Genomic DNA, 23317 nt, shown 5'->3' with positions numbered 1-23317 from the left:
TCCTGTTTACGTAACACATCCATCAGATACAAATATTTTTAAATTAACATACACATTTGGTCTAGTAAACATCAATAAGTCTAAACACCTGTAACAAGCACACTTCATTTTAGGACAAGAGGTTTTTTTGTTTGTTTGTTTTGTTTTTACATATACAAAATCCCACAAATTTAATGTGCATCAATATCCATGCAGTAAATAAATGTTTTTACAAATAGAGTTTTTAAATGATAAAAATATTACACTGGACCCAAAATTCCATATACAAACATTAATACATGATTTCTCATCCATTTTGACTAAATATAGGATTACTGAAAATGTGCTGTAGAAAGGCCACTCTCCTGTACAGTTGTGCAAAGTCTGCAAAACGATAGTGATTCAATGGTGGTTTCAAAAGCAACGAAAAAGATCCCCGCTGTGGAGTTTTACTTTCTCCTCTACAGCAAAAATATTCACTGGCATATATCTGAACTCTTAAAGATGTAAGTACATTCACTGAGCTGTACAGGCAACAGTATAAAGCTGATTAGAAGTAGATTTTAGGATATAGAATAGTAAAGGAGGGTCCCTTCCTCCTCCTGGAAAAAACAGCAAATTGTGACTTGCACGTTATGCAGCCAGACACTAAAAAGCAGCACAGTCATTTTCATGCTGTGATCACTTTCAAAAACGAGACGCTTATAAATGGAAATATATGAAGAGGACCTTTTCATAGGCTTCATCCACTCTATAGAACAATTCATGATGCTAGGAAAAACCTCTAAATTGTTTCTCTCATGGAATTCAATGTGACATCTCTCTGACCATCACCCTCTTGCTCCTTAGGTGAGAAGTACATTTTTATTTTTAACATTGTTTTCTTCATATAATACACATCTGCCTATAATTAAACATATTTTACTTCCCTTCCTGAAGTATAATTACATAAGTTCAATTAATGGACTGGGTGGGGGGGGGACTGGAGACTAACTGGAAAGTTGATTCATTTCAGTTTATACCTTGTCATCTTTTAAGAGTTAAGAGTTCAAAAACATGAGTTTGGGCTGAACTTATATATATAGCTGTTAGCTGCCTTTCTGGGTGAGTTAAGTCTGTTTAAAAAAATCCATTCTTAAATTCTTCTGTACACAATCAGCATTTCATCACTACAAAAATAAAGGAAGATTTAAACCAAGAAAATAAAGCAGCTCTATCTTCAATTTTGGTCTTAGTTACAAAAACATCTTACAAAGCTTTGCCCTGATAAACCATTAAGTGTTCTCATAGATTTGGAATAATATTTCCATTAACCAGCTTTCACAAGTTAATAGACTATTAAGACGAATATTAGATACCTGAACTTTTCTTATGTCGATGCTCTTCTAGTTTGCTTAACTCTTGTACGCACACCTACATTTCACAAAAATAAAACTACAGCATTAAACTTTGTGCAATGTTTAAGAAAATTCTTAGGACATTTTAATAAATATAAAAAAGGTTTAAATTCTTTCCCACCCACAAGGATGTCTGCACCTGAAAAAATGTGATTTACGTTTGAAATCTTATTTATATAAAATTAACTTAAAGGGAGAAAAGATGACCTTAGATAGAAAACTGCCTTTTTGTGGTTTTACTACTTGAAGACCACCTGTATTCAGAATTGTTTGCAAAAGTTAATTTTAAGTCATTAAAGATAGTTGAGTTTGCACATGGTAAACATAAGCTGAGCACTGATTGCATATAAAATATACAAATGCTCATTAAAGACAGTGGTATTGTGATCATATATGGTTTGTTTCATATAGTTTGGTAACATTAAAGTATAGCTTGTCAAGTATCCTGCACATTGATATAAAAACTACCTTATATACTTGTTCAGAATACCAGCAGGTACTAGATGGCCTGAAGGCTGAATGCACTTACACATGCGTTTCGATGTAGGAATGAGTGTGTGTTAGAGAGGAAGTAATTACATCTACTTCTGGAGAAATACTTAATGGGTCATTTGAGGTGGTGTTTTGACAGATATCCAAGAAAAGGTCGAGGTACATCTGCTTCCACTGTTGGAATTCTTTAGATGTCAACTCTGGATTGTCTAGGACTTTATCAATAATGGCTACTTCCCCTTCTCTGGCCTGAAAAGCAAAGGAATTCAATGGTTACAATGGGGATAAACTTTTATTCAAGTTTAAAATGAAAAGTTAATAGGTTAAAAAATAATCCAGAAGCTCCTAAAACATCTTTGTTATACCCACACTCAGATGTTTAGACTCAAATCCTAGTGTAATTTTTCTACTCCTGATGTATACCTTATGTTGCCCACACTGATTTATTTTTTTTCTCTTTTGTTTCTCCTGTTGCCCATCTCTGCCTATGGAAACCTTCCTTTGTTTTAAGATCCAGTTTAAGAGCCTTTCATTTCCTCAAATCTCCTTAAACACTTGGAGAAAAGGTTTTCTCTTTCACTGATGTCCCTATAATTTTCCATCCCTGCCAATGAGTGGACTTACCACATCCTACCTCTTGAGTTACTTTGGCAATCTGTCCTCCCTTTCTATATGGTAAACTACTCACACAAATACAGAATTCTAATACAAAATTCTTGATAGTTGAATGTTGAATGTTATGATTCTCTTCCTGTAATACTGGGGCTTGTAATGGAGAATGACTCTCCCTTCCATGTTGGTGGCTGGGACTCAGCTGAAGACTAAGCTTCATCTTGGCATAACTTACAACTATTGACTATGGTAAAAGAGAATCTTCCAGGTGAAAAGTGGGATGGAGGAGAAGGGGTTAAAACAGTATGAAAAGTCCAGTTCTGTCTTTTATGAGATAAAGAAAGGATAAGAAGTGCAGGAAATGTTCTACGGGAAGTGAGAAGGCATGCCTCTCTGCAGGCCAAAGTTGGGAGGAAAAGAATATATCAAGGAGCCTAAGAAGTGATTTAGTCTTTGAGGTGAGTGGCAGGACATGGAACAGGGCTGGGACTAAGGATGGTAAAAATTGCCTGTGGTAGGATCTGACATCTGTGCTTGGTAAGAGTTCCTGTTAAAAGTCCAGGGACTAGGTGGCTGGGGTGTGGCTCAGGGGTAGAGCACTTGCCTCCCATGTGTGAGGCACTGGGTTCGATCCTCAGCACCACATAAAAATAAATAAATAAAATGAAGATACTGTGTCCATGTATAACTAAAAAATTATTAAAAAATGTCCAGGGACTAGGCACAACTGAAATTGCTTGATCAGTTGTCCTTTCATAATGGAAGATTTTATAATTTATAAAATCTTCTCCCTCCCTCCCTCCCTCCCTCCCTCTTCCCTCCTTTCCTTCTTCTTCCCTTCATTGGGGATTGAACCCAAGGCCTCTCTCACACATGCTAGGCAAGTGCTCTACCAATGAGCTACATTCCCACCCAATAACCTATTAATTTTCCATGTGCAAAATTATAGGATTCTGTAGTTCATTTTTACAAGTGAGGGTGTTTTCTTTACAGAGACTTTTTCATTTTCATTGTCCCAGATAGTCAAGCACAGCATCACATACCTAATGCTTCATCAATACTTATTGAACTGAACATTGGCAGTAGCTCATACTCTGTGTCACTGGAAGAAAATGTTGTTTTTTTGGGGGTGGGGTGGGGTGGGGATATAAAACAGGAGAAGGAGAATACCTTTGGTATAGAGCTGGTCACTGTAATTATTTTTATGAATATTATAGACTCTCTATAAATCATGGTCTAAGTTACCATTAGGTTTTCCTATAGATTTGCAATAACATTTGCACAACTACCCTACTTGAGGGCTGGGGTTGTGGCTCAGTGGTAGAGTGCTTGCCCTGCATGTGTGGGGTGCTGGGTTTGATTTTCATCACCACATATGAATAAATGAATAAAATGGAGGTCCATCAACAACTAAAATAAATGAATGAATTAATGAATGAATAAATGAATAAATAAATAAATAAAATATTAAAAAAAAAGCTAATTGACTTCCGGGCATGGTGGTACAGGCCTGTAATCCCAGCAGCTTCAGAGGCTAAGGCAGGAGGATCTCGAGTTCAATGCCAGCCTTAGCAATGTCGAGGTACTAAGCAATTCAGTGAGACTCTGTCTCTAAATAAAATATAACGTTGGGCTGGTGATGTGGCTCAGTGGTTGCGTGCCCCTGAGTTCAATCCCTGGTACCTCCCCCCCCCCCCAAAAAAAAGCTAATTGACTGAAAACATGGCTGCTTATTACCTGAAATTTTGTCAAAATAATTTATTTAGTTTATCTCTTTGGTAGTTACCTATATTTCAAAATTACAAAACCTTACCAGCATGCTTATTTCTGAAATATTTCCCACAGAAGCCAATAACTTTTTCTTTTTAAAAAATATTGTGCTACATTTTATGTATGAAAGTTATTTTTGGTTTTGATTGTTCAAAGGGCCTGATCAGGTTTTTGAGGTGGTATACCCTCAACTCCAACCCTCTGCTCCCTACCCCCATATGCACACAGTGAGAGGGGGGCTCACTTGTTTGCCCCCTTCTTCAACTTCCTGTCTCTTTAGTGGTCCCTTGTCCTTGCCACCTCCTTCCTAGTCTGGGAGTGGCATAATAAGAAGGCGGGGAACAATGTAAGCACTTATAGAAATGTATAATACGAAAGTAATATGTGAGTTGTGAACTGATAGTGTAAATAGAACAATTATGCAATTTCTACATGGAACATGAATCACTGTGGCTTCACTCCAAATGTGCTATATGTAGTTCATGCAAGAAATATTCACAAACTATCTTAATTAAATTAGCATCAACTATTGCATTTTTTCATGCAACTGTAATAATTATACAAATGCATATTTATCTTAGGAATCAAAAGACTGAGGAATAATACTAGCCCTATGTTTTTTGTAAAAATAATCACACATCCTGTTTTCTCCTAGAACTAAGTCACATAACATTTCATAAGTGTTTTCAGACTTTAATGAAACCTTAACATGATCTCTTTATCAATATACTTACTATGATGTAGGACAGCTCAGCTTCAGTTTTAGTTTCTTATTGTTTATCTCTTTCATCCACCAGTTCCCTATTTTGTATTGCTTGATTTATAGTATCTGGTCATTCACTTTCAGTTCAAGAATGAATCTCCTAAGAAAAATTTCTCTTTTCAATTAATGTCTTACCTTTAAAGTGCTTTTGAGAATTCTCAGCCTGTGTAGTTTTTCATTCATTACAGGATCATTACATCTTTTAATAAATGACAGCTTGTATTCCATCTTGGTTGAAAGGCGATGTTCTCCTAGTGGTGACAGACTGGCTTGCTCCAGTGCCCTGTATAAATCTTGCAATGAATCTCCTAACTTTTCCTCCCTACTTTCACCTGTAATGTTGGGGGGGGGGTAGAGAGGGAGAAAGAGAAATAAATCCACTGTAACAAACAATATTTGCTGCTCTGAAAAATCTACTAAAAATCAAAACTACTTGGAAAACAGGATAATGAATGATTGGGAATGCACTATAATATTTAAATAACAACAACAAAAAAATCCCCCCAAAACACCCCATAGCTGTTAGTTACATTGGGTAATATTAGATTAGCTATGGGAAACTAATTGTTTTAGAATGATTTAATAATAGGATTCTTTGATTACCAAATATTCTCTTGATAGCAAATTACCATATTATATCTTGAATCCATTAAGTTCAAAGAATTAGAGTACAAAAGGTATGCAACATGGAAATAATCTTGTACATAATTTCATTTTTTAAAGAATATCAGTGAATATCCCTTATAATTATACTGATAAGCACAGAAATGCTGGTTAATAGAGCTTTCCTGGTTTATCAATACTGACTTTTACATTTTTCTAGACTTCATAATATGAAATGGCATCATTAGCATACATTTGATTATAAAAATCTTCCAGTAGTTTTATGGACTATTAGGTTTCATATAACTGACATAGTAATGCTTGGTGCATTGTAATAATATAACTATAGTAGCTGATTGTAAATTGTCATCAATATTGTGTTAATTAAAGTGAAACATGGGAATATTGACATGTACTAAGATAAGCTACTTAATATTTATGAAGACATGGGAAGAAAATACTCCAATTAAATATTTTTGAGAAAAAATTAAGAGACTGGTTCAGGTAAAGACTTTAGATATAGCTGGACAAATAAATCTCCTTATTTTTTAATTACCTGAATTCTGATGTTATATCAGTGATAAGCATATAAGTTTGTTTATCATAATGATAACCAAAGAAGAACTAGGATTTTGCTTGGGGTAATAGAGAGGGCTGTATCATATTTAATAGGATCAAAATTGAGGTATAGTCATTATATTGTCCAAAAGAGTAAACATGGGATGTTATTTATTCTACCATGGTTCATGTGAATATTTTAGGCTTTCTGACACAGTCTCAAAAAAAAAAAAAAAAAAAAAACAACTCCTAAATGGTTCTAGTTAACATTTATATGTGCCAGGCAGTAGGGTAAATGCTTAATTCACAATCTCATTTAATCCTCACTATAATATTAAGAGCAGGTATATTTGATCTTCACTTCATAACAGGAAACAACCTCATTCATGGCCATACTTCATAAGTGGGGCAGCTAGAATTGTAACTGGGCAGTCTGCCCCAGAAATCATGATTTTAACAAAAATTCTATACTGCCATTTTTTAAAGGAACTATTTGAACTATGTATTTAACATTAGGTGCTAAGAGGCTCACTTAAAATGTAGCATACTATTTTTTAAAAAAAATAATATCTAAAACTGCCCCCAATGCCCCCAAAATACAGCACCTTAATTTTAAAGGATCACCTTTAGGATCAAAAAGTAGTTTTATTTAAATTTCATATTTATCTCCTGGTTCTGCTACTAAGGTTAGCAACTTATGGTAGGTATGATTATTGAGTTTTTCCATTAGAAAATTCCTTCTTATCCATTAGTATATGTGATCACTAAGTCCTCTATCATGAGTTTTAAGTTCCTAACAATATATCTAAATTAGAATTATTATCTGAAAATACAAAAATCCATTTAAATAACAGATTTTTAAATTTTCTTAGCTCATCCTTCAATGTTTTCAACAGCTCCAGGATTTCTTTCAATGGATGGATGAATGAAAGACTATAAAAAGGAAAGAGTGCTTTGTGGGTTAAAAGCATGATGGATGCAATGAGATTTTTTAAATTGAGAATGCTTTGAAACAAAGAAGGCAGAAAATCATATGGTCATTTAGAATAACTAAATGAAATTGTAAAAACAAGGATACATTTAAACAGCATAATTCCATTTCATAAAATCATAGGCCAGGAAAGGACCCCAAAGAATTGTCCAGTAGTGATCATCTGTTTTGCCTTTAGGCAATACTACATCTAAAGCCAGATTTAATTTCATAGAGTGGACGGTGAAGTAGAAATGGGAGGCCTACCAGATACGATAATACTGTAGTAGTTAAGGAACCAGGTAGCCTAATGTATTGTCATTTTTTCAAAAGGAGAAGGAAAGTGATGGGGAAAAGAGGTCCAGATTACAGTGTTAGGATTTAAGGGGAAAAAAAAAAGTACTTTTACATAGCAAATTTGCCATTTTAAGAAAAATTTTCTCCATATTACATAAAACTTTAGTGTGTGTGTGTGTGTGTGTGTGTGTGTGTGTTTTAATTAGACCCAGTTTTTTTGTTCCCTTACTCTTAACATTGTGAAATTCTGGGGCAGATTACTGATTTTTATAAGATTTCAGTGTAGTTTTACTTTTAGTAGGATCAATGAAGTTTTAATATAAAGTGATATAGCTATTAAAATAAAAATTGAAAGTTTTTTCCCATTCTTGATGTTATGGGAGAGAAAAGCATTCAGCCAAAAGACAACATAATTCTACAAAGAATCTGGTTTGACAGCTTAAGAATTGAGTATGGATTTATCTCTGGGCAGCACATTTGAACAAGGAATCACAATGAGACGGAACACAGAAACAATTCCAAGGCAATGAGATAGTGTGGCTCCTATAAGAGATAAGAAAGCCCCCTTCCATCCCATACACATCATACACATATGCAACACTGCACAAGACACAGTAGTGGGATGAGTAAGGATGAGGGACTGAGATGCCAGGCTACCACGAAATGCCACCAATTATTTAACATTTTAAGACTGGACAAAGAGTCCTTTTATTTTCAAAGGAGGGGGGTGAGGGGCAGAGTCACATTATAAATCTCATTCACTGTGCTCAACAGTCAAAACAACACAGAACTCAACATTCAAGACAAAAACAGACCTTTATTTTCGTTTATAATTTTCAATTGGTTTCCTTGATTTTTTTTCTCAGATGAATACCAATTAAGTCATTTGGGGCTATTGTTGCAACTGAAAATATGAAAGCACCTTTATTTTCTTCTCTTTTTGCCCTCTTCTTCATCTCCTTCTCATTTCTCTTCAGGCTTCTCTTTCTTTTCAACCCTTGCTTTCTTCTTTTAGAAGAAGCTTGCTTTGGACGAGGAGGCAAGCACTTGGTGAGGTCTGCTTCCCAAATGACTTTCTTTTCAATGTGCCAGTTCAGCCATTGGAACACTGGCTGAAAACCAGCTCTTTTGCAATTTGAATGAATGTTTTCTGAAAGTTGGCAAAGTTTAGACCACATTCAAATCACAGGACATATATAGGAACCTTCTGCGATTCCTAATGAGGAAGTGGATCACTGCTGTAATGACATTTTAATCTGTATCTAATTTAAGAAATCCAGGCCTATGAAAGAATACATTTTCTTCAAAATTATATTTACATTTATAACATGTAAATTAATCCTGTGTCAGATCACACATTTTTATTCCAATTTCATTAAAGCAGAGAGCACATAAGAAGTTTCCTTTCCTATATAAAATTTCACTAACTGATAGATTTGAGGATCACTATTAAGTGATTAACTTGTATTCTGTGCCAAGGGAGGGTCATTTCTGGCTGTGTTTTACTTGACAGGGTGAAAAAAGATCCTCTTAACTATCTCTTTTATACTCTGCTATACTAAGAAATATTGTAAATCTAGAAATGTAGTGGATATCACAACACTTCATTGTCTGTTTTTACAGGTTGCCTATCATTTCTAGATAGTGAAAAAGAAAAGCCCAAAGATAAGATTAACTAATAAAAAATACTACTTTGTTGGAATCTCTTGCAAACTGCTTATGAGCAGATGATAATATATTTTTTAAAATATCACAAAGTCTTTGGTTGATGTGTTTCCTTATATTCAGGCTCAGTGGTTTCCCAAGCTTTTTTCTTCTTGGATTGTGCACCCTTACCAGTTAAAAAAATCTGTTGTTGACAACTTATGTACATGTATTACTCTATATTAATAGATATATAAGACATATACAGAAAAGAAATTCAAAAGGGTGAGCTATAAAACCCAAGGAGAAATTCCAAAGATTTTCTTCCTGTGCTTCAATAGAACCCTGTAAACTCTTTTCCAGAGACCTATATTTGTATGATTTTCCCATGAGTGAAATTTGTGTCATTCATGTTTTAACTCCCCATTCTCTATCTGGCACAGTGCTTTGTGCACTAAACAAATTTAAATGGAGTGTTGGTTTTCTTTATATACAAAGTACTCCAAAGAATGTAGCCTATTTGGTCACTATGTAATTATTAGGAAGGCCTATTGTGTAATATTGTTCCTGTTTCTCTGGTGAAAATTAAGGAGAGAAGAATAAAAATAAAACTTTAGTGACCCAAAATTTCACTCTGGTATCCTCTCAATGTCCCTGCCCCTGCAATGGCAATGTTGAAGGAGAGTAAAATATGAAAATGAAACCATAAGCATACTAATTGGGCTCTTGAGGTACTAAACCAACAATGGTTAATGGTTTCTAGTATATGATTCAGAAGGGAATTGTGCTCTTTTAAAATTGGACAATGATGTCCTCGTGGAAAACAGTTTTTTTTCCTTCAACACAGCTGTGTAATGAGCACAGAAGGTTGGGAAAGGTTAAATCACAAATGGGAGAGAAGGCTGGACATAGTAGTATTAGTCACCAGTCAAATCTGAGAGGCATTTGTTACAACTCTGTGGTTGTAACCACAGAGTACTTTAAGTCTTCCAGGCTAATGATATCAAGTATGCAGAACACTATTTTTGTCACAAAGAGTGATTAGCATTTGCATTGAGACCACAGGAATATTTTATATGAATACTAATTCAGTAGCATGCTACAAAGAATAACTTATTTATGTGTAAGGTGACAATTAAAATTTAAATGGATTTAATGTCGTTGTAGGTTTTATGATGAATATGATTAACTATTGAAGGGTTTACACTGTAATTTGAATTGTTGTATAACTAAATGCTAGTTCTCTTAATTCATGCTTTCATATAACTCAACTAGCTATGCCTAGCACTGTATAACCGTGGAGAAGGGAAGGCAATTTGTTATATCTGAAAAAAGTGTAAGATTTTAAAATATAGCTTTTAGTTCTCCCTCTGTAATCAATTACCCATTTCACAATTAGAAGTCATTTATTTATTTTCTTTTAGGCAAAATAACAATGCCAAACCATTACTATTTGGTAACAATTTCTCTGATGGAAAAAACTGATTTTAGTGAAGAAAAATCCCTTCTTTTAAAAGGACAGTTTGAGTGACTCTACCAACATTGCTAAGTGTTTTTTTTTTCTTTTTTTTTTTTTTAGAATGGGTACAGACCATACTTGTAAGAATGATAATACATTTCACAAAAATCAAGTATGGCCTGTGTTCATGCCTGTCAATTCTGGTGTATCACTAAAGCTTACTTCCATACAGATGTGAGGAAACAATCAGAGCTAGATTATATTCTACACTTCTTTCTCTGAATTTCTGCCAAATTCTGTGGTTTAATAACAAATATGTCTTGGTCAAATTTTTAGGGTATTACAATAGATTTTATGACAAATAGTTCAGATGGCAAAACCTTGATATCTTTAGTATTGATTTATCGACCCAAAGAAGGGAAGATTCTTTGAAGGACAATCATAAGCATAAATGGCAGTCTAGATTTATCCACAGAATTTAGAAAATTTAAACAATAGACATGGAGGTCAAGGTGCCTCACTCTTAGGCAGGAATTCATAATTGGGACAGTTAAAAACTCAAGCTAAGGGATGATTATATTTGAAAATTAAGGTAAAGCCACCAAATTCCTTAATGAGAAAAAACTAAAATTCTTCAGATCATAAAATTTTACTATGACTTAAACAGGGAAAATGACCCAAAACAATTCCATTAATATTAAATGCCAATAAAATGCTTTTTGATGGAATTCTACATACCAGAACCATCTTTTTAAAAAACATGTTAAAATGGTTAGAGCACAGAGGCAATTGTAAGGCAGATCAATGTGATTTTATTCACAACACAAATTCCATTTGTGAGAAAGAAGCATAGATTACTTCTTTTTAGAAAGATATTTACTATCAAGCATACTTAGCAAATTATTTAGCTATCTAAAAAGATATCTGATACCAACTGGTCATATTTTTATTTTTAAGTAATTTATATTTTTACAGGTATTCACATTATGCAATACCACACACTGTAGCAACAGGAAGAAAAAAAACATTTCAAAATACAATGTTAAATTTCTGTTCATTGCACAGTATGAATTATCCATTAATTAGCATTGAAATCATTACAGTGTATCTATCCAACTAAAGTAAATTTCACATTCACCACAAGAAAAATAAGCACTATTGAGCCATAGGGGTCCCAGTTACATTATATGAAATAATATCTGAAGCTAGTTTGAAAGACATCCAGACAAAATACTTTTCAAAAATGAAAACCACAGCCTATAGATTTGGAATATTTTACAGAATAGAATAGCGCATGCCTGTCCTAAGAGGCAACACCACTTGTATACAAGTGCCAAGAAGTAAGGAGAAAGTTAGGATTTTAGCTGAGGAGTCTAATAAAGCCTGGTATAAGGAATTTCCTTCATTAGTGTCACTAAAAGCAGTCTCTGTGTTGCACCTGAATACATTTTATAATAGAATAAACATATTAAGTTTCAGAGCAAGTTGTGTATACCTTGCCTTAATAGATTACACTTAATTTAGTACAATACAGCACGTCAAGTTTTAAAAATGCAAAATACACTTAATACAGAATTTGTTTCCTCTGCTTTGCCTTAAAGAAGCCACCGAAGAGTCCATTAAACAGCCAGGATTTTCTAGTTATTGGAGCTGATCCCTCTCATTTCCTGGTGTCAGGAGAATACAACTGAGGTGTCACCACACAGAGCCCTTCCCCAGTCAAGACCCTTTCCCCTTCTGTTCTCCCACAGAAAGGGCAGTTTTCTCTTACTGTGCTCCATCTTGATTGGCTTTGATCTTATGCTAGTCCCACTGTAGATAGCTCGAATTCTTCTTAAGAGTGGCCTGCCCCTCTTAATATCCCTGTAGAAAGGCCCCCAATCCAAAAACACTTGATGATCTAAGCTTTTTACAAGTCTGTTTTCTGTTATAAACAGCAAGGACGAGGCCATTTTAGTTGCTTGCAAGAGGTTGATGTTGAGTCTGCGCCGTGCCGACTCTCTCCGATCTAAATTCTCTAAACATTAGCTTATCAATCTGTGAGTCCAATGGGTTGAGTGCCAACAGAAGTGGATCCGATTTGGCATGGAGAGGTTCTACCAACTCTCGCAGTGTATTAGCCTAATATGATAAAGCAGTGATACAATATGATGAAAGACCTTCGAGTGCCATTATTCCAAAGCATATTAGTATTTGTATTAGAAATACCATCATGCAATACCCATGAGGAGAAAATAGAAAAATATGGCTAGAACTGCATATGGTTTTAATGCCATAATGTCTTTCTGTTGGCATGCAAGTCTATGTGGCCATAAATGGGATACTTTTTGTTTTAGTTTGGTTGTTTGAAATGCCAATCTTCCAAACATACACAGTAACACCTCTAAACTTGTATATGCATATCTACAATTTTAATCAGAAATGTCTATATTAAAATGATTAGTCTTTTAAATATTAAAATAATTTCTATACAAGAGCTTTCCTCCAATTCATCCAATCAACAAATATGAGGAAAGGTTTTCTGGTCTTCTGAGATATATGCTACCATGAACTAATATTTTACTGAGATAGTAAAATAGTCTAGCTAGTATCACTCTGATAAGGAGGCCGCATGCGAAACCATACAAGTGAAGAGAAATGAAAAGTTGTAATAGAGTAGACGTGATGAAGGGTGACTTTACACCTGAGCATAAGCCACATACCAAGGAGTTAAGAAACTAGAAGAGAATGAAGTTTCTGAATGACTTGAGAAACTAAGAACAATTTGGATAAAATAAACTGCAGTCTCAGTTCATTTTATTTTGAGGAATACAAGTATCATCAGCAGGCACAAATTGGCAATATTTGTTATCTCTATCCTAGGGCTGAATTTTATGTGCAACATCCTTTTATATTTTTTGAGTTATACACAGAAGAAGAAACAAATCAAGAGAGGGAACCAAGAAAGTATAGTGTTCATGATTACTCTCTTAGAAAATGGGGAGTAGCATGTGTTGCCCATAACACTGGTATCTAGAAAATGAGATGCAGCAGAGTTCAGAAACCAGCAGAATTGTTTATCACATCATTATGTTTGTGCACAAAAGGAGCTGAGAACTAAGTAATCTTCATATGTAGGTCAAATGAAACAAAACATAATACCTCATTTTTTTGAAGATTATAAATACTGAAAAGCTAGCTATAACTTTTTCCAATGTATTCCATAAGGTCATGGAATTTCAAACAGCGAAAACAGAAAAATCTAACCTTGGGCATAAGGTCATTTCTAAATTTAAATTGTACTTAATTTATCTATACAATTCAAGCATTCTATAAGTTGTTTTGAACACATCCCTCATTTTTCTGCAGAACCAATGTTATATACTACTGTATTCCCTAATGCCCAGTTAACCCTGGTAATCAAATTCGACTAAGATTTATATCATTGTTTCTATAAGATTGCTGAATGTTATTCCAAGAGATTGGAAACACCTCAGTTTAGCCCCTTACCAGAGTGCAGGATGATGAGGGAGAATCACTATTTTAAACTAGGTACAGTTAGCTACTAATCTGTGTATATTAGCAGAAGAGAAGATAATTTCCCTAGGGCAAGGTATCTCTTCAACTAATAGTGGTGAATACCACTCACAGAAGAATCTCAGGGGTGGGGATGAGATCTGTTTGCTAATCACAAATTTCTGGGCCCTTACCCCTCATCTACTGAATCAGAATTTCTGGATATGGAACTCAGGAATCTGTATTTTGAACAAGCAATTCAGTTTATTCTTATGCCCACTGTAGTTTTAGATTTCTTGCTTTAGGCCAGTCACATGTGGATGGCCCACCCAATGGGTAGGGCTGTTTGAAGTAATGTCCAATTGTACTGCATATCCAAGTAGTTTCCAAGTCAGAAGACCTGAGGCTGGGGACTTCACACAGCATTTTATTTTTAATGTTATCTGAAGTCCCAAACATAACATTTTTATCACATATAACATTGTATTACAGTTAAAAACAAGGTTTTTGCTGAGGAATCTGATGGAAATATCTTGGTCTACTAAAATTATGGCAAAATGAAAGTGGCCTTGGTAAACAGCTTGAATAAATTCTTTCAAGCTAAACTTTTATGTAGGGTTAAATAATTCCTATTTATTTTTGAGACAAAAAGAACAACTACAAAGATACTCTTAGACTCAACCCCACTGAATCAACAGTATGCCCAGATAAATGCATTATGTATATAAAGTAACAATGAATTGGCAAGCCAGGTAGACAGAGGCAAGGGCACCAAGTGCTGCTGGTATATGGCTAATCTATAAGAAATCTCTAAAACAAAAAAACCAAACCAAAACAAAAAACAACAACAACAAAAATACACTTCATAATCATATGTACTTCATCAAAGTCCACTTTTGACTTCTTGAATATCATATTTATATGTCTTTAACTTTTTGCAAGTCCCTTTTAGATTCTCAACCCTATTTCCTTTTTTGTTCCTTTGTGTTTTCATTGGGCTGTTTTTTTTTTCTGTGTGTCTGATCCCCTGTTTCTACTTTCCTCTTTTGTAGCTGACACCTTCATTTATCCTTACTCAATAGCCTAAATATTCAAATCAGCTAAAATTATTTATTACAGTAACAGACTAAGTTTATCCCTATTTTCTAAAAAGACAAATGAAAATTGTATTTTTTAAAGGCAGCCAAAACTGAAAATATATGACTCTTGACTATTTTGTTTTCTTATGGCTGATTTAACTATAGAAATATCCCCTATTCCTGCTATTAAAATAAATATCACTATTTTCAAGCTTTTAACCAATGATATTTTGGAGAAACAGCAATGTGTCTATGCTACTCCAAAGAAAAATCAGTCATGTCTCTGCTTGGCATATTAAGAAATATTTATTAATTTTTCATTCATCACTGAAACCTCTGCTTATTAGGCCAGTAGCCTAGCAGGATAAGAAGGAACAGATATTATTTCCCTGTTCCTGGGTTCCTGGAGTTCTGAATGATGGATCCAGATGTAACATCATCTTGAATTGTGCACAGAATGATTTCTTCCAGTGTGGATCTACTTTCCATGTAAATTCTTTGAGGTCCAGTTTGAAATCACATAGGATACTTTGAGAAGGATATTTCTTTCCCTTTGTATTTTATTAATTTTAAAAAAAGTTCCACTAAGGACAACCCAAGTAATAGCAGAAATATGAATTCTAGAAACAAGTTTTATAATTGTAAACTGGCTTTAAAAAATGTATCTGCCAGGGTCTGGGGTTGTGGCTCAGCAGTAGAGCACTTGCCTAGCATGTGCAAGGCTCTGGGTTTGGTCCTCAGCACCACATAAAAATAAGTAAACAAAATAAAGGTATTGTGTACAACTAAAAATAAATTTAAAAAATGTACCTGCCAGGAATGACTGATGATAATCTAATCATATTTTTTGAAGATTAGAATATAGAGTGGTTAAGGGTGGAGGCACAAATATTTGCAAGAGAATAATTAAGTTTGAATACCAAACAGGTGAAAAAAATCTTGTCCTTAATGAATGAAAGGCAAGAAAAATACTTGAAAATGGGAATAAGAAGTGCTTAAGCGAAATGAGAACTTAAAGAGTCCTACTTCTGTTTGACTTCTAAGAGACAACTCCATTCCATTTACTCAGTTTCATCATCACTGAGTTGAGAGCAAATTTAGAGCAAAGCCATAGAATATTTGTCTTAAACTGCTTGTAGAGAGATAACAAAGGTCACCAACAGCAGATATTCAAACCCATCAGCAGTAACACAGAAAGAGATCCTGAGAAACAATTGTTTTGCTCCTTTAAAAAAAAAAAAGCTTATTTAACACAATTATCTGAAGCCTCCCATTCTTTTAAACGTACCTATTTTGGATTTAAATTTTTCTTTTTGAAAAATAAAAAGATATTTAACACTATAAAGTGTTAGTGATAATTATTTTCTCAATGTAAGTATTGGAAAGAGTACTTTGGTTCTGAATGTTTAGACCAAAAGAAAGATTGGTAATTGTGGGGCTTGAGTAACATGTGTCCATATTTTGAGGGCCTATTTTATCATAAAAGGTTCGGTTAAAAAGATGGGAGTTTAAGGGGCTGGGGATGTGGCTCAAGTGGTAGCGCGCTCGCCCGGCATGTGTGCGGCGCTGGATTCGATCCTCAGCACCACATACAAACAAAGATATTGTGTCTGCCAGAAAAACTAAACTAAAATAAAATAAAATAAAATAAAAATAAATAAATATTAAATTCTCTCTCTCTTAAAAAAAAGATGAGAGTTTAAAAAAATTGCTTGCTTCATTTTTCTTTAACACCACAGGGGTTAGGAATTAGAAAGTTTTAATTTTTATTTTATAAATGAGGAGCACAGTGAGAAACAGTAAAAACATAATAAAGTTTGTGCTTATAGAACTTATGTACTTCTTTAATTAACAATCCAAGCAAAATATTTTATGAACCTAGCTACAGGCAAAACAGTTAAGGAAATACTGTTTGCAGGTAATTGGAATTTTCCTCTAAATTGGCAAATCACAATTCCTCTATCTATTTAATTCACAGGAGATGTAATATTTTCTTATGAAAGTAGTATTTCATCGTAATGTATCTAGTGCTATATTATGACCCCAGAGTGCATTTATGATTTAGTTACTGTCTGCATACTACATGATAGCTTTTTCTATTTGCTTTAAAAACTATTATCTCAAATAAAGTAAGAGCTAAAGTCTTCTTTTTTAAAGAGAGAGAGAGAGAGAGAGAGAGAGAGAGAGAGAATTTTAATATTTATTTTTTTAGTTTTCAGTGGACACATCTTTGTTTTTTTGTATGTGGTGCTGAGGATCGAACCCAGGCCTCACGCATGCCAGGCGAGCACACTACCGCTTGAACCACATCCCCAGTCCAACCTAAAGTCTTTTAGTTTACTTATGTATTTATTTTGTGCTGGGGATTGAACCCAGGGCCTTGGTGCATGCTAAGCATTGGCTTTATCACTGAGTAACACTCCTAGTCTAAAGTACTCTTTTAAAAAATATTTTTAGTTGTAGATGGACACAATACTTATTTTTATGTGGTGCTGAGGATCAAACCCAGTGCCTTACACATGTAAGGCAAACACTCTTCCACTGAGCTACAACCCCAGGCCCTAAAATACTCTTTAAATGGAGCTATGTATTAGCAACAATTGTTTCTTTTGTTATTTTTTCATATTTTCATCAGTGCATTGTAATCAGACATAACATTTTGGCAACAACTGAAAAGGTCTTTTAAGTATAATAGATGTATTTAATATTACTTCATTGAAAATAATCTGGTGGTAAATTGATTTTTCAGAAAAACATCCTAGGAATTTTGTCATTGTAAATGTCATCATTCAGAATTTAAAATGGAAAATGGGAGGAAATAATTTTTATAGACACATACTTTTCAGTAAGGATTTAATGTGTATGTGTTTGAATAATACCAATTATTAGGGATAAATATACAAAGATAGCCTGACCTTAAAGAGTTCTTGATATAGCTGTACAACTCCTTCGAATTTGTCTTAAAATTTTGTAATTTTTACTTTATTTGACTTAATATTTGACCCCTCCATTCTAAATAATCCATATTTTAAAATAACTTAGTAGATAACATTATTTTGATATTATTAATAAAAATTTATGTTAAACTCCAATGAGATAACTTTAGTAAGCATAATGATTCCTGGTAATGTTTTCTTTCAGCAGTGTGGATAGATGGGAGTCTACTGATATTTTATGATTAACTATTACTTATCTTAAAACAATACCTTTAAAGTTCTCAGTTGCAGGTGAAATAACCATAGAGGTAACATAGCTCAAGTCTGAGATGTGAACCCATTATAGGAAATAGTATCCTTTTTTAAAAACCCAAAATATTTAGAGATAAACAATGCAGATTTTTAACTTACGAAATTTTATAAACTCTATCACCTTTTCACATATTTATATCAAAAGAATATAATTAAATAGATCATATTCAGTCTGGAAGATAATCAGTGTGATGAGGACTGCCCATCTGGTGAACAAGTGAGTCACACAACATTTCATCTGTGAAATGTGTGGCTTTGCCAAAATGAAAAGGTAAATTGGGATCAACAATGTTTATATTGTTTTCTTTCCTATTTCTTCCAACAGGTTCCCCATTGTTCTTTCCAACCCTACTAGGACATTATTTTTCCTACTTCACAAGTACTTTGAAAGGAAGTTGAAACCTGATCTGAACTTTGATCCATATATGCAATTTGGTGGTAAAGATATCTTCAAAACACTGATTATACCTCCAAGACCCAAACTACTTAATTTCTCCAACACACTTGACTTGAATTCTCCAAATTGGACACTCTGGTAGAACAAAAGGGAGGGTATGTGTATGGGGGAACTGAGGTTGTGAAGATGTATCTAGTATGTTCACTCCATCAGAACCCATGCAAAGTAAACAAAGGACTTCACCCTTGCCAAGTTGTTGATCAGTTAATTTATCTATCATCAGTGAATTTTGCTTGTTCTGCTTCTGTCCAGCTTCTTTAGGAAGCAATCAGTGGCACAACTTCATAATTCTTGAAAACTCAATCCAAAAATAAATGCAGACATACATATTTTTCAAATTAATAGTAACATAGATCTTTGCAAACTTTTATTCTATATATATAGGTGTGTGTGTATATGTGTGTGTGTGTGTGTGTGTTGCTGAGGATTGAACCCAGGGCCCCATGCATGCTAAACATGTACTCTACCACTGAACTACACTCCTAGCCCTCGTTCATTCTAATCTTATTCTTATACTAAATTTGTACACTATCCTCCAAATAATGCCATTTTGATCTGGTAAGATTACTTGACAAAGAGAATTTTCATTTAATATCAGTTCTAGTATCTAGTTTAGTATTGTAGTCATCCTACAATACTAAACGATGGGAAAGGAGGTATTAATCTGCAAAAGTGAGTGGAATACTAAATTCTTTTCAACAAGAATATAATAGGTGGTTCTGTGTGTGTGTGGTGGGGTGGGGACTGGGAGATGGGAGTAAAGTAGGAAAAGCAGTGTCCTAGCTAAAAATTTAAAGGTATTATTTCCCCTTATGCTGTAACATTTTTTGATTGTAGAAGCCTGAAATGGACATCTACTTACTCCTTCTGAGCTTGTAATATTACAAAAAGTTGTGATATTGATTTTCCTCCTTCAATAACTTCTAAATGTTAATGCCTTATTAATAACCTCCTTGGCATACCAGCCTGACATTTGGGATTTTTTGCTCATTAGCAACCCTGGCAAGGAAAAGCTGCTTTGGGGGTATTGCCAACTGAATTTAAGGACAACCAAAAATATCTTCTCCAGAAAATCAAATGCCAAGAAAGATAGGAAAAAATTTCAAGAAATATGTGCTGAGAATCTAAAATTATTTCTTGATAGTCATTTATATTTTTCATCAAAGTGTTATAAATCTAATCTTTCACCTTAATGACATTTTACATAATTTTAAATTTTCTAATATATAATAATTCCATCATAGACTTATAAATTTCCATTGTTTGAATCATCTGCATATTCCAATACATATTGTGTACATGACCAGAAGAAAAATTTGAGTAGAAATCATTATGAAATCATGTTTTTAAGAAATATAGTGTAGATGGAAACAAATCAGCACAAATGTCCACCTTAATTAAAAGCTTAGGGTAGTGAGTATTTATAATCTTAGCTGTCCTAGAAATTAGTAGTTATTAAGTATGGGATGGACCTAAGAACATATGAGGAATATACTTTAAGAAATTCCCTATATGTTTCATTTTTCCTTCCTGACAACACTTTACAGTACTGCCCTTTTAAAGAATGTAAGTTTTACTAAAGAGTTAGATGCTGACTCTCAATATTCTTAGGGAAAAATACAAATGACTTTATAGCTACTGTAAAAATGTTTCCAGCTATATCTGTGTTTTAACATTTAGCATCAAATGTTGAATTTCACACTCACCAGTGTAATTACAGAAAACTAGAATTATATAGGAATTTCATTAGGGTGAGAGTTCCTTTTGGAAAATTCAAATGTTTGAAATGTCAGAAGGTTCTCTGCATCACACAATGTAATTTGCATTCAAATATGACAATGAATTGCTAATTTCCTGATAGCAAACAAAAAATCCGATTATATGAATGAATTGATTTCCATCTGTAAATAAATTAATTTGTAGCAGCTTTATGGTACTAGTTTATTCATAATATATTTTTAGAAATAAAAACTCCATATTTTATTAAAATCAGGATTTAAAATTCCTATTTAGTATTTTTTTAAGAAAGGACCATGTTGCTTTCTCTATGGTAAAAAAATACTATCAAAGTAGAGATGCTATCTTAAATCACTTTGTAGAGATATGCAAATGAACGGATGAATGTAGGATTACAGAATTCCACTTAAAATTTCCTTACCATCTCCTCTGACTACAGCCATTTGTGTGTGCCTGTGTGTTTGTGGGGGAGCAGGGAGGCAACAAAATATATGATATCAGCTGTAAAGTAATTAGTGATCATCAAAGAAATCTGGAAATTTGGCCATATTTGTGATGCTAATGTGTGTTTGCGTGTGTGTGGATACATATATGCTAGTGTGTGAATGATATTAATACATGCCTATATCACAAATAGGGCCAAAGTTCACAGAGTTTATATATATATATATATATATATATATATATATATATATATATATATATATATATATAAATAAATAATTAATTCAAGAAAATATTATCCTGGTCTATTGTGATCTTCTACAGATAGTTTATCAGATCTTTATAGATCTGTGTAGACTGAATTTATAGTGAAATATCATATCAATACCTCTTTGTTAAGTCCATGTATACTTATGATCAATGTTCTAGAATAAATTTTTTATACTGATTTTATTTTAAGTGTAGAACTAATCTAAAAAACACCAATATTGGATTTAGAAACAAATTTAGAAAACCTCAAACTAAAATTAAAAGTAACCTTTTATGATCATCAAGTGTATGTTATAAGTGTTTACTACTATACAGGGATACTCTCAGATAATTTGAAATGAAACATTATTATTTAGTGATTGACTATGAAGAGTACATACCATAATTATATACAAAACCAGAATCTGACCAAGGAAAATGTCATGATGACATTTTCTTTCTTCCTATTGTAAGTTTTCAGCACAGTGCTAGGAAACCTGTTTTTTCTTTGTGGAAAATCAATAAATACTTCAAAAGCAGAAGCAGGAACTCTTCTTTAACAAAACAATATACTTTAATTATAGAAAGCCTTGGTTCCCAAGGCCTTAGTTTTAGCCATACTAGGAATGATTTCAGATCTTAGTTGTGTGGGCTGATCTGGTGTCCATGGTAATGAAAAAGTCAGCCTGGGAAGTGGAAGGAACTATGGTACATTGCTCCCCATAGAAACTGCCAAGCTGAAATCAAATGCAGCTTCTGTATTTAGCATGGACAAAGCCTGAAGCTCCAGTCAACTGGTACTTTACCTCAGGAGTTAGTTGCCATGGCAACCTGCTAAAAAAGGTGGGTAACAGATACCCACATCAAATTATTATTAAGATGTCAAATCAAAAGCCAGAACATATGGGTTAAAAGTAATAATTTATTCACTAGTTCTGAATTTGGTTTTCTTAAACAGGAGCTAAGAGTTTAATGGAGGCATCGCTGTTTTTGCAATATATTATATAATCTAATTAGTATTCATTTTCAAAGAATCTTAAGAAATAGCACCAAACAACTTTTACTTTTCTTCAATTTAGTATAAAAATTTTGAAGCAAATCAATTTAGCCTTTCAGTTCAGTAATGATTCTGACACTAACATTTGTATTTTACCTTCTACTTTTAATTTATTTTTTGTAATTACCTTGACAAAAGATGCAGAAAATATGAAAATTTCACTAAAGTTCACTTTGATAATAAATTTTTATTTTATATTACATATTGTATGCTTCAAAAGAGAGTTACAAGTTGGAATTAGATTAAATATGAATGTTGTATTCTTTAATAGTTCCTTTTGGGTCACTGATATGACTGGATTGGTAAAAGGTGATGAAACTAATGATTTATTATGAGGAAACAAACAGTAACCCATAATACATCAGATTTGGCATCTGTGAGTAGTGACTGATAGAATCAGTGTTATCTTTCAATTTTACTCCTGTATCTGTTGCTTTTCTATCCCCCAGATCATAAACAGGCAGAACGATTTGTATTATTTCTTATAAGTTGGATAAAGTGGAATTTGGAAGGAAAGGCTGAAATAACTTTGGCCATATGAAATAGTTTTCAAATTTGTATCCAGACTTAATTCTGTGGAAGCAGTTCTTAAAACAATATCCTGATATTAACAAATTACCTATAAAGAAATTATGTCAAAGTTTAAAATATTATAAAAGTTTTAATTCATGTAGAGAATTATTTCACATTCATCATTCATACAAATTATGATACATGATTTTTGGACACTGGCTAGTTAAAACAGAAAAAACTAATTTTAATTTTTAGTAGTAAAACTTAAACTGGTGTAAATGTTACTGAAAGATTAGAATGAGGTTTTGCTTTACTTGATAGAACATGTTAATACTTATCATGACTTGCTGCAATAAAACAAAAAATTTAATTCCTTTTTTATAAGTTTAATAATATACACAGAAAAAGTATCTGAAAAGATACATTTTGCTAAATTTATCCTAAATTAAAATTATGGACCTGAAGGTCAATATATACTTGAAAACATTTACTCT

General features: G+C 33.3%; 1 protein-coding gene across 6 annotated transcripts in view; it reads right to left on the bottom strand.

Annotated features, from left to right (window-relative positions):
• Window positions 1–205: 205 nt before the first annotated feature.
• The window catches only part of CNKSR2 (connector enhancer of kinase suppressor of Ras 2), a 287398-nt gene continuing 264286 nt past the window's right edge, over window positions 206–23317 (bottom strand). For 4 of the 6 annotated variants that reach the window (XM_081278357.1, XM_081278358.1, XM_081278359.1 and 1 more), the window contains 2 exons: window positions 5149–5345; window positions 206–2117 (listed from right to left, as the gene is read on the bottom strand). In XM_081278357.1, coding sequence (XP_081134483.1) covers window positions 1902–2117; window positions 5149–5345 — 413 coding nt within the window. In that variant the 3' untranslated portion in view covers window positions 206–1901. Of the gene's footprint in view, window positions 2118–5148; window positions 5346–11071; window positions 12666–23317 lie in introns of those variants that run through there. The other 2 variants (XM_081278361.1, XM_081278362.1) reach the window with 2 other exon arrangements.

Source organism: Spermophilus citellus (assembly GCF_964194105.1).
Source record: "Spermophilus citellus genome assembly, chromosome: X".
NCBI lineage: Eukaryota > Metazoa > Chordata > Mammalia > Rodentia > Sciuridae > Spermophilus > Spermophilus citellus.
Note: the sequence above shows the minus strand (reverse complement) of the source record. Positions and strands in the feature narration are given on the sequence as shown.